Source organism: Doryrhamphus excisus, chromosome 12, assembly GCF_030265055.1.
Source record: "Doryrhamphus excisus isolate RoL2022-K1 chromosome 12, RoL_Dexc_1.0, whole genome shotgun sequence".
Classification (NCBI taxonomy): Eukaryota; Metazoa; Chordata; class Actinopteri; order Syngnathiformes; family Syngnathidae; genus Doryrhamphus; species Doryrhamphus excisus.
In genome coordinates this window covers 17,189,447-17,202,030 of record NC_080477.1, presented here as the reverse complement: position 1 = coordinate 17,202,030, position 12,584 = coordinate 17,189,447, and the positions used below count along the sequence as shown (strand labels likewise).

General features: G+C 40.9%; 1 protein-coding gene across 1 annotated transcript; it reads left to right on the top strand.

The window, feature by feature from the left end:
* The first annotated feature begins 4,826 nt into the window (after positions 1-4,826).
* sec11a (SEC11 homolog A, signal peptidase complex subunit) lies at positions 4,827-10,259 on the top strand. Its single transcript, XM_058089685.1, has 6 exons — positions 4,827-5,020; positions 5,394-5,503; positions 6,390-6,539; positions 6,618-6,737; positions 9,761-9,818; positions 9,896-10,259. The coding sequence occupies exons 1-6, from the start codon at positions 4,970-4,972 to the stop codon at positions 9,944-9,946; spliced, it is 540 nt and encodes a 179-aa protein (XP_057945668.1). The 5' UTR covers positions 4,827-4,969; the 3' UTR covers positions 9,947-10,259.
* Positions 10,260-12,584: the final 2,325 nt, after the last annotated feature.

Genomic DNA, 12,584 nt, shown 5'->3' with positions numbered 1-12,584 from the left:
AAAGTCATGTTAAATGTTCAGTTGTCCATTCATTTGTCATTTGTAGTTATTTGGGTATTATTTTCAGCATATAAAACTGGAATTATTTTCTATAAAATTATTGAGTGTCTGGAATCTTACAGATAGCTTCTTCTAATACTGCACTTCGGTTGCCTTTTTTTTTTTACTATTTAACAGAGTCTAAATATTAGATACAGCTCTCAGCACTGTTGCAAACTCTAACCACAATTGTAAATCATGCGTTAACTCTTTGTAAAAGACTTAATTTGTGATGTAGTTCCTGCTACACACGCAGTGTCTATTAAAAAGAAATCCTATTAGTTCGAGAGGAAGATTATCAAACCATTGTGAGTAATTTTCAGATGAAACTATTATCCAAGTGGTGGCGGAAATTACAGCGAAAGAGTTGCATTAGTAGGCAGGCGCCTCTGTTGGAATGCCATAAAGAGATTATAAATGCTGCAAATGACAGAATTGTAAGTCCACGCAACCCTGCAGATATTTCTGTGTAGGCTGTGTTTTATTTAACGAGACTCAATGTGACGTCAGGTCGACGGGGTGCGCTCAGAGTACATTAAACACATTTGGCAAAAAATATCCTCAGCTTATCCGCATTCATCAGTCATTTTTTTTGCAGAAAACGTTACACAGGGAGGAGGAATCTACAACAGCAAAAGGCTGACCAGCGTGCTAACAAGTGCATTGTTGTGTTGACCCCAATTAGCATCAGCTAGTGCCGAGCATTTAGGTGGCCGATATGAAAAGGATCACATGCACACGCCGAAATGCCACAGACGAGCTGGCATTTGAGGAAAAGTTTTATCTCCAGGCCAGCGAAAGTCACCTGCTATCACTGCAGGTTTTTGTCCACCATGAAATAATACAACCTTGATGCATATCATACATCATGCCTACTAATTGGTTGATCTAATATTTCACTTTATATGCAAGACATGGGCGATCAATATTCTAAAGTAGTGGTTTATATGGAAACAAAATGGTGGTAAGCGGCTGTTGACCACAATTTTAACGCTACTCACTACGCAACTATGGTTCATTCATTCATTCATTCATTTTCTACCGCTTTTCCTCATGAGGGTCGTGGTGGGTGCTGGAGCCTATCCCAGCTGTCTTCGGGTGAGAGGCGGGGTACACCCTGGACTGGTCGCCAGCCAATCACAGGGCACATATAGACAAACAACCATTCACACTCACATTCATACCTATGGACAATTTGGAGTCGCTAATTAACCTAGCATGTTTTTTTTTTGGAATGTGAGAGGAAACCGTAGTACCCGGAGAAAACCCACGCATGCACGGGGAGAACATGCAAACTCCACACAGAGATGCCCATGGTTGGAATTGAACCCTGGTCTACATTCCATTATTCATTCATTCATTTTCTACCACTTTTTCCTCACAAGGGTTGCGGTGGGTGCTGGAGCCTATCCCAGCTGTCTTCGGGCAGGAGGCGGGGTACACCCTGGACTGGTCACCAGCCAATCACAGGGCACATATAGACAAACAACCATTCACACTCACATTCATACCTATGGACAATTTGGAGTGGCCAATTAACCTAGCATGTTTTTGGAATGTGGGAGGAAACCGGAGTACCCGGAGAAAACCCACGCATACACGGGGAGAACATGCAAACTCCACACAGAGATGCCCGAGGGTGGAATTGAACCCTGGTCTACATTCCATTATATTCATTCTATTTATGTTTTCCAGCTAGACAGCAACGAGACACGTTTTATAACCTCGCAAACTGCTCACTGGAGTCCTTCGGTTGTTGGATGTTGGCAGAGCAGCAAAGCAACTCCGACATGGCGAGATTAGACATGGGGTGTCATGTGTTTACTACATGTCCTTAACAAGATGCAGCGGTATCATTTTAATGCAGTGTAAAGTCATCACAAACCAACTGCGTAATTGTGTTTAACGCAGTTTCATTTGGATACACAATTCTGCTCGGTCACACATTCCCATAAGCGGACCACGCTGAACTTAAAATGGTTATGTCGTGAACACTATGGCATTAGCGTTGATTAAAGTCATACATGCATGAAGGAAATATCACTGTAGATGTATCCTAACATGACACTTTAACATCTAGTATGTCCTCCAAATGAAAAAACATAATAGATAAAAAAAAATCTTGCAATTGTAGCAAAATGTGGTGAAAAAACATTCTACATCTTTATACAGTTCTGCACTAAAATTGTCTTTAATCACCATTGATACAGTTGCACAGTGGACGAGTGGTTAGCGAGTAGGCCACACAGCTAGGAGACCCAAGTTCGATTCCACCCTCGGCCTGATGGATCAGAATGTTTGCATGTTATTGCCTATACTGTTAATAAAGGTTTATGATTGTCATTGTTTAACCCTGGGATGAGTCATTTCCATATCCATTATTTTATTATAGATATGACCTCAAATCAGGTCTGCGCGCTAACCACTCGTCCACCGTGCAGCCCCCACAGCTAGGACACCAAGTTCAATCCCACCCTCGGTCATCTCTGTGTGGAGTTTGCATGTTCTCCCCGTGCATGCGTGGGTTTTCTCCGGGTACTCCGGTTTCCTCCCACATTCCAAAAACATGCTAGGTTAATTGGCAACTCCAAATTGCCCATAGGTATGAATGTGAGTGTGAATGGTTGTTTGTCTATGTGCCCTGTGATTGGCTGGCGACCAGTCCAGGGTGTACCCCGCCTCTCGTCCGAAGACAGCTGGGATAGGCTCCAGCATACCCGTGACCCTAGTGAGGATAAGCGGCATAGAAAATAGATGGAGTTTCTCTGTCCATAGTGATTTGTATTTCTATTTTAACTCTTTCTGTATTTCGTTAACATTAATAATGACTTTGTCTTAACCTGTTAACCTACATAGTAGTTGCCATGGCGTTCTAACAGTACAGCAGTGAACATTTTAATTAAATCAAATGATTTGCAGCAGCCACACAAACAATTTACTGTCTACGCTACTGTAATTATATTCTAACAATATTGAACTGTAGTGTTTAGTGGGTGATAAAGTGTACCGTGGGAATCGAATGAAAAACCGTATTAGTGAGTCACGTTAGTAACGTAAACGTGACCTATTAATGATGGCTGGAGCAGGTGTGACATATTTGTCACTCATAATGCAGACAGACTAGGTCAACATCTAAAACCGACGGTCAGCTTGCTCCCAAACAACGTTATCAACTAGTCAGTCAAAGGTACTTCCTCCAGGAAATGACACCAAGTCAACAGCGGGATGTAAACGTGACGATCCCGTGTCGACCAACATTTGTTTTTCTCTTGCGAACGTTCATTTGATTCATCCTGAGCTGTATTCCATTCATTGTTATTAACAGCCATGTTGTTTAGACAGGGTGAATGTTTGCTTTATGATACAAGCTTATTATCTTCACAAAGCCCTTATCATTGTATCATTCCTGGATTGGGAATAAAAATGCATAATTAAATGTATAATTAAATAAACTTTCCCCCAAACCAACACACAAACGGAGATACGAACGAAGCTCTACAGCAGGGGTCTCAAACACGCGGCCCGTGCAAGTTTGATATGGATGCTGTATGGTATCATGTACCCAGAAAAAAATATTACGTTTGATTAATGTTCATGTTAAAGGTTAAATAACTGTTAATAGTTATCCTCCCTATCCGTGTGGAAGTGGTAAGTTTTTGGCTATTTAAGTTTAAAGGAAATAACTTGAAGGCTACTGTTTAGGTCGCTAGCTCTCTAGTTTGCCAGTTAGCATGTGTCTCAAGACCCTGCAGTTGCGCAATATGTTGTAAATAAAAAGAGTATAAATGTGACTATAGTCGTGTTTTGTCATGTCTACAGGGCTCTAATAATGCTTTGTTCATTTTAATCTGAAAAAAATAATTTGTCTACCCACCAACTATATGTGGTTTCTCAAGTTTTTATTATTTGCCGTTTTATTATTATTATTATATTCATTTATTTATTACTGATTGATTTCTTTATTCTTGATTTGTTTATTTATTTTTCATCTTATTTTGTGTAGAAAAATAAAAAGTAAGATATTTGAGAACAGTGGAATGTTTTATCAGAGCTTTTCTTGTAGAAAATTGGAACCAAGTTTTTTTTTTTTAATTTGTTTTTAATAATTTTAATATTTTGGGGGGTTTTTTTGGAAAACCTGATGCGACCCAGTCTCACCCAGACCCTAGCTCCAGTGGCCCCCAAGTAAATTGAGTTTGAGACCCCTGCTCTACAGGATCTCCTGACTGTGTGGCCAACAAGAATGGCAGGATGCTGCTTGCATCTTATGTATTCATCTTTGTTTACTGACGTGTACAAAAGTAGGTGCATCCATCGCACCTTGAGATCTAGGCCAGAAGGCGGAGGGCCCAACGGGCACATCGGGAGTCGCCTATGCACAATGGCGAAACAGGCCAGGCTGTTGTCCCCCAGTTCTCTGCTCCCACATTGAATGACTCACCTTTTTTTCTGCTTATAAGCAGACTGTCCCCTCATTTGGAAATGGGCACACACAGTGCAAAATAAGGACAGATTGCCCCGTGCAGGGCGGATTGAACAGTACGGTATTATACCGTGTACCGTAAAAATCCAGGATAAATACTATGACCTGTGAGCTTTAGAAGTGTGCTGATCTTCAGTAATGCTTTCACTTTTAATGTACTTGCAGTACAAAATCACCAATAAGTATTTATAAAGAGAAAAGTACGATTTAAGGGCAAGAAAAATGGTGATGAAATGATTTCGACGGAAGGTAATATTTTCACGTATCCTGAAGTGACAGCTCAACACAGCGCGCGCGAGTAGGCGGGACTTCCGCTTGAGCATACCCGGAAGTCGAGGATGCGCGTCTAAACCGCTTGATGCTATATCCATATGCCCGCTACGTAAACACGTTTTCATACAAATTCGGTGGTGCTTCTTTACAAAAAATAGATATATATTTGCCACAATGTTATCGTTTGATTTTCTTGACGATGTTCGTCGGATGAACAAGCGGCAGGTTGGTAAAAAAAACCTTTCGGTTTACTCCTCTGTGACGGGTCTTGATTGTCATGTATGGAAAGAGAGCTAACGTTCACTAGCCGTCGTGTGTAATTTTACCAAGCTAAACGCGCGTCAGAGCTGTTTTGTAGTTGTTAGCCACCTTCAAAGCTGCATTTTTGCAACATTTAGGCATCTGAATGCTTTACTACACAAGCCAACGTAGTCTTGAAAAGCCGGTTTGAGCAACAGCTAGCTAGCTATTTAACTACAGCATTATTCACTGAAGTTCAGAGGACCTACAATGGCCAACTTAAAACAGTTTATCCAGTATTCAGGATTTGCTTTGGGGTTTTACTGACACAAGTCTCTTTGATCTATCTACACGCCAGCTCTATTACCAGGTGCTCAACTTTGGTATGATAGTTTCCTCTGCTCTGATGATTTGGAAAGGACTCATGGTTGTCACCGGCAGTGAGAGCCCCATTGTGGTTGTACTCAGGTAAGTTCCTATAGTTTTGGAAAACATCAGAAAAACATCAGAAATACTTGAGTAAAAGTATCACACATGCGCTGAAAAAGTCATACAATTTAATGGAAGTTATTTCAAGTTATGATGAGGCAGTTGACTGTAAGGCAGAGTGCATTCACCAGCCATGCAAGGACATTCAAAATGGACTGCTTGCTTCCACTCTATATATTATTCATTTTCTACCACTTATCCTCACGAGGGTCGGGAGTGCTGGAGCCTATCCCGGCTGTCTTTGGGCGAGTGGCGGGGTACACCCCGGACTGGTCACCAGCCAATCACAGGGCACATATAGACAAACAACCATTCACACTCACATTCATACCTATGGACAATTTGGAGTCGCCAATTAACCTAGCATGTTTTTGGAATGTGGGAGGAAACCGGAGTACCCGGAGAAAACCCACGCATGCACGGGGAGAACATGCAAACTCCACACAGAGATGGCCGAGGGTTGAATTGAAACCTGGTATCCTAGCTGTGAGGTCTGCGTGCTAACCACTCAACCGCCGTGCAGCCCGCAACTAAAGTTGTCAACAAGTACAGTAATCCCTTGTTTATCATGGTTAACTAGTTCCATGCTAGACCAAAAGTAAGTGAATTTCCGCAAAGTGGGATTCATTATTTATAAACCTAATATGTTAGAAGGTATTGCATAGAAAACCTGTTTCTGAAGTTTTAAATATATGCAATAACACCCAAATAACCACCTTTACACACACACATTAAGCAACTATAGTTGACATAATCAGAGAAACCGCTAAAAGTAATAACTGTTCCGTACATGTGGAAAATGGAAGGGAATTGTTGAATCTGTCTGTTAGCCAACAACAGTTTTTGCTTTCCCTGTCAATTCCAGTGGCAGCATGGAACCAGCTTTCCACCGAGGAGACCTCCTCTTCCTGACCAACCGTGTCGAAGACCCAATCAGAGCTGGAGAGATCGTCGTCTTCAGGATAGAGGGCAGAGAGATCCCCATAGTTCACAGAGTAGTTAAAGTTCACGAAAAGTATAACTGAATTACATTAAAGGATGCATTTAATGTATTGTTGTGACCCTGAAAATCATGCATGTAATTTCTTCCCAGGGAAAATGGCGACATTAAGTTCTTGACCAAAGGGGACAATAATGCCGTGGATGATCGAGGTCTGTACAAGCCGGGACAACACTGGCTGGAGAAAAAGGATGTGGTGGGACGTGCTCGGGGGTAATTAGACACTATTTAATATATGTATTTGCAAAAATATCTTGGACCATTAGTTTCTTGTTTTACACAGAAGAAGACAGCTTATCGGACAAAGATGATGTTGACATTGATAAAGAAAAACCTTAGGCAGAAAGTGATCAATTATTTTCAAACACAGTGGGAGGGGATCTTAACTGGAAGGGGAAGTCAACCAGCTTCTGCAAATCGGCATTAAAGATGTTGTCTTCACATAACATACAGTGGAACCTCAGATAGCGTTGGTCAACGTCAAATATTTCCACTGTGGTTTCCGGCTGCACGGTGTCCCGAGTGGTTAGCGCGCAGGCCTCACAGCCTCTCTTTCTGGAGTTTGCATGTTATAGTCGACATAGTAAGAGAAAATGATTCATTTAAGACATAATATAGCATAATGTAATATTACATGGGCTGCACAGTGGTTAGTGGTTAGCACGCAGGCCTCACAGCTCGGAGACCTGAGTTCAATTCCACAATTGGCCATCTCTGTGTGGAGTTTGCATGTTCTCCCCGTGCATGCGTGGGTTTTCTCCGGGTACTCCGGTTTCCTCCCACATTCCAAAAACATGCTAGGTTAATTGGCCACTCCAAATTGTCCATAGGTATGAATGTGAGTGTGAATGGTTGTTTGTCTATATGTGCCCTGTGATCGGCTGGCGACCAGTCCAGGGTGTACCCTGCCTCTTGACCGAAGACAGCTGGGATAGGCTCCAGCAACCCCCGCGGTAGAAAATGAGTTAATGAATGAAGGCTTCGGTTTCTGTCGATTTTCCCATTAGTTTAGAATATGGCGGAACACATTTGGAGAGTTGTTGCTTAAGTGAAAAGCAACATTAGTGACACCTGGTGGAAGAGTGAAGTCAAAGCAATCTATGTCACTAAAATGAGTTAAACACAGGTCGCCATTAGAAACGCACTCGCCAATGCTTTCATTTCAATCCAACATTGTTCAATAGCTTGGCGATTATATGCACAAGATAGTGCCAGGATAATCCTTCAAAGTAGCAGTACACGCTGTGACGTATGACCAACCTTCAAGAAGGAAGTCTGACACAGACTTCGGGCTTATTTTACCATTTCTACTATAATTGCAAAACCAAAAAAAAAATTTTTTTTTGCATATTTGGCTTTCTGGAACAGTACATTTTCTCTGGGGAAATTAATAGGTTGTTCAGAGTCTAACTTTCTGGAAGGAGTTAAACGGCACCAACCAGGGTTTCACTGTATATGTGTGTGTATGTGTGCAATAACGTTTATGAATTGAATCACTTTTTACTCAGAAGCGTCTAAGGCAAGTGCCTATTTGTTGCAAGTGGAAATGACGCATGACGTGGTCACTAATTGGCATACTGAGTCTATTAGAGGGAAGACCACTACTTGAGGAAATACGGTGGTTCGTATTCAAGTCAGGCAGTCTTAATGGTGACTGTGTCCCAGATCTTGTCGGGACAAGAGATTTACGATTATAGCATAATTATCTATAAATAACAAATCCTTGTTTTAGTGCTAAGAAGTTAAGGTACTGTATGGTAATGTTTTTTTTTTTTTATTTATTTGAACATGCATTAGGCTAAAAATGTAATGCATCACATGGATCAATTTACAGAGAAATATTTCTATTGAAGTATCGTGACATGTTTTTTTTTTTTTTTTTAATTTCTTCTTAAATATTTGTGCTAGTGTTTATCATTGATATGTGTGCATAAATGTCTTCTGCCGTTGCGTTGTCCTTCATAGACATCAACGCCACAGACTCATGAGTGGAGGTCAATGGCTCATCAACTAATATGGCCAGTTGAGCAACATCTAATGTCAAATGACAAGAGAAGCCTGAAAAGTGGTTGAGACATTTATACAAGCTGAATTAAGACGATGTTAATATAATGGTGATCAATGAAGCAGGGTCATTTAATAATTGTCCAGTGGTTAAGAAATATGATTGTTTTATTGCAGTCAGCCATTTCACAGATATGGATTTGATTTTTGAAATTCAGATTTTTTTTTTCTCCAACTTTCTTGGAGACTAAGAAAAGTGGTCGTCTTATATTTGTCAATATGATAACATAGCCGTTAGAGATGCCTGCGGGAACGGTCATCCTGTTGTTTGCAGTCAAGTATTTTATACGTCACAATAATACGCTGATGATCCGACTACAAGGTACACCGACTTTCGAGGTCCTTCTTGACATTTCCTTTGAGGCGAACACTTCAAGGTGATTTGAGCACTTGACTAGATTAGGGGCCCATGCCTCTATTATTTTTTTTGATTGTTAAATTATATTGAAGAAGATTGGATTGTGGTGGAACACCTACGTGAGCGAGAGGCAAATCAAGGCCAACACTTGACATTTCCTTTACTTCACATATGGGTCAATCTCCTGAAAGGGGTACCAAAGGAAGCAACATTGAAAGTTAGCAATTTGCATAATAAAATGAAGTGTCAGCATGTCACTAAAAATAGCATAAATCCGTGCACCTCAAATAGCCGGGCGGGCGAATCAAATATGCATTTTCTTTTTTTAAACATTGTTAGTTCTGGCTGCAGTAACACACGTCACCTTCCATAGAATCATAATGGGAATAAAAAGAAAATATTTTGAGAAAGATCATCAGTCAATAGAAGAAGAAAAATGAGTCCAAAAATGTCCTGGGTCTCCCTGGGACTTGGATGTGCCCTAAACAAGCTACACTGGCGGAGTCCAACCATCATTGGAAACGGGTCCGACCTTTTGCCGGTAATGTGAACCAAACTCTGACACCGGTCATACATGGAACGGACAATTAGCTGGTCCGATACCCCCATATTCCCGGAATACTCCGGGAAAATCAACACCATTTCCCTTTTACTTGGTTGTAGCCGCAAATAAATCACTGTGATGGCGCCCTCTATGCCACCCCTGTCAGGAGACTAACCCATATTCACTTCTCAAGGACTCAGACCGTTGTTTCAAGTGTACACTATGACTGACGCACGGTGGACCCCTATCCTAAATGTTTTTTCTCTCCAGTTTTGTGCCATACATCGGAATCGTCACCATTCTCATGAACGATTACCCCAAGTTCAAAGTAGGTTTGTTTGCACTTATTACCATCAATGTGTCCGCTGCGTCACCCTCTTAATTGTGTGCATTGTCCCTCTGCAGTACGCCGTTCTCTTCGTTCTGGGTCTTTTTGTGTTGGTCCACCGGGAGTGATGATGATAACAACGTCCAGGAAACCTCAATGAGTTCACGCGCAAGTTCTGTCCAGCTCAGCCAGCTTATCGTTTTTCTATCTTTTTTTTTTTTTTTTTAGAACATTTCGTAAAAATGGGGTGATATGGGGCATAAATCCAAGCTTTACAAAAAACATTTTGAGGGAACGAGGCTGTTATTTGAAAGTGTGGTCATAAACGGCATACTTAAAAGTGGATGTAAGCCCTGTTTCTTTTTTTGTTTAGTCTTTGTCTTTGAAAAAGTATTTTATGATGACTTTGAACATTATTAAATATGGCATCTGGTTACCATCCGTTATGGATTATTTAATGTCTTGCATTTTATCAAAAGCCTTGGGACTCATCTATTACTGTATGGCATTGTTGCTGACAGTTTCTTTAGAGTTTAATGTTGTTACATTTTTTTTGGACCCAAATGATTGTCAAATCATATTTCTAGTATTTTCAGTGTTTCTTGATGCCCGTGTTTGTAACGGGACATAACCTTTTGTGTTTCATCACCGCAATGTTCAGTAAAATGTGTGGGTGTCCAAATTTATCTCAGTTTTACGACTGTAAACCCTTCCAAAGGCTCAGCAAAAAACGAATTGTATGATCGTATTTCCCGTAGGAATCCACACAGTCCAATTGAAAACTGTCAACACACGGTTTTAATGAAAACTAATTATTTAAAACTATAGTTTTACACGCATAAAACAATGTGACATGCATAGAAATGATTACCAATCAATTGTTAACCATCTATTTGTTTTTGCTTTCTGTATCAAAGTGGTGGGACTTGCAACTTGTTTGGCCCCATGGGGTGGTATTTTTCATTCTTATATAATAAAAAAACGGGCATTTTTGGTATCACAGAACATTTTGTAATAGATATATATGAACACAGTTGGACTTGGCAGTGTCTTTAACACGACAATGTACTTGAATGAGCCTTATTGGGTAGTGAGTGATAGTAACAAATAAACACGGTGAAATTTTGGTATTGGGGGTGTGATCTAAGATGGTTGACTATTGTTTGGGAGTATTCCATCCACATCTTTTTATTAAGACTGCTAAGAGTCAATATGAGTAAAATAAAATGATGTGCAATATTGTGCAATTACTTAAAATCAGTATACCAGAAAGGAGGCATTAGAAAACTAGAGTTTCCACTATTTAACAGTACTGGCCAATGGTACCCTGTTTAGAGACTTGCTGGAATACTTTGTTACTTTGTTGTAAAATCCTGATGAACACTATATGGAAGGGCAGCAGCGACAAGCACCTGGTGAGATAAGAACTAGTAAGAATCAACCTTGTAAGAAGACAATGTTTAAGTTCTACAATGATTTCTTGTTCTCAAGAAAATTATTCACTGCAATTGAATACACTTAAAGTTGATTAAAAAAAACTGCAATGTTAGTTACAGTAACGGCAACCAAGCGTACAGTGAAGAAAATAAGTATTTGAACACCCTGCTATTTTGCTATTTCTCCCACTTAGAAATCATGGAGGGGTCTGAAATTTTCATCGTAGGTGCATGTCCACTGTGAGAGAGATAAACTAAAAAGAAAAATCCAGAAATCACAATGCATGATTTTTTTAACAATTTATTTGTGTGATACAGCTGCTAATAAGTATTTGAACACCTGAGAAAATGAATGTTAATATTTGGTACAGTAGCCTTTGTTTGCTATTACAGAGGTCAAACGTTTCCTGTAGTTTTTCACCAGGTTTGCACACACTGCAGGAGGGATCTTGGCCCACTCCTCCACACAGATCTTCTCTAGATCAGTCAGGTTTCTGGGCTGTCGCTGAGAAACACGGAGTTTGAGCTCCCTCCAAAGATTTTCGATTGGGTTCAGGTCTGGAGACTGGCTGGGCCATGCTAGAACCTTGATATGCTTCTTACGGAGCCACTCCTTGGTTTTCCTGGCTGTGTGCTTCGGGTCGTTGTCGTGTTGGAAGACCCAGCCACGACTCATCTTCAATGCTCTGACAGAGGGAAGGAGGTTGTTCCCCAAAATCTCACAATACACGGCCCCAGTCATCCTCTCTTTAATGCAGTGCACTCGTCCTGTCCCATGTGCAGAAAAACACCCCCAAAGCATGATGCTACCACCCCCATGCTTCACAGTAGGGATGGTGTTCTTCGGATTGTACTCTTCATTCTTCTTCCTCCAAACACGCTTATTGGAATTATGACCAAAAAGTTCTATTTTGGTCTCATCTGACCATAAAACTTTCTCCCATGACTCCTCTGTATCATCCAAATGGTCATATGCAAACTTAAGACGGGCCTTGACATGTGCTGGTTTAAGCAGGGGAACCTTTCGTGCCATGCATGATTTCACATCATGACGTCTTAGTGTATTACCTACAGTAACCTTGGAAACGGTGGTCCCAGCTCTTTTCAGGTCATTGACCAAGTCCTGTCGTGTAGTTCTGGGCTGATTCCTCACCTTTCTTAGAATCATTGAGACCCCACGAGGTGATATCTTGCATGGGGCTCCACTCCGATTGAGATTGACCGTCATGTTTAGCTTCTTCCATTTTCTAATGATAGCTCCAACAGTGGACCTTTTTTCACCAAGCTGCTTGGTAATTGCTCCGTAGCCCTTTCCAGCCTTGTGGAGGTG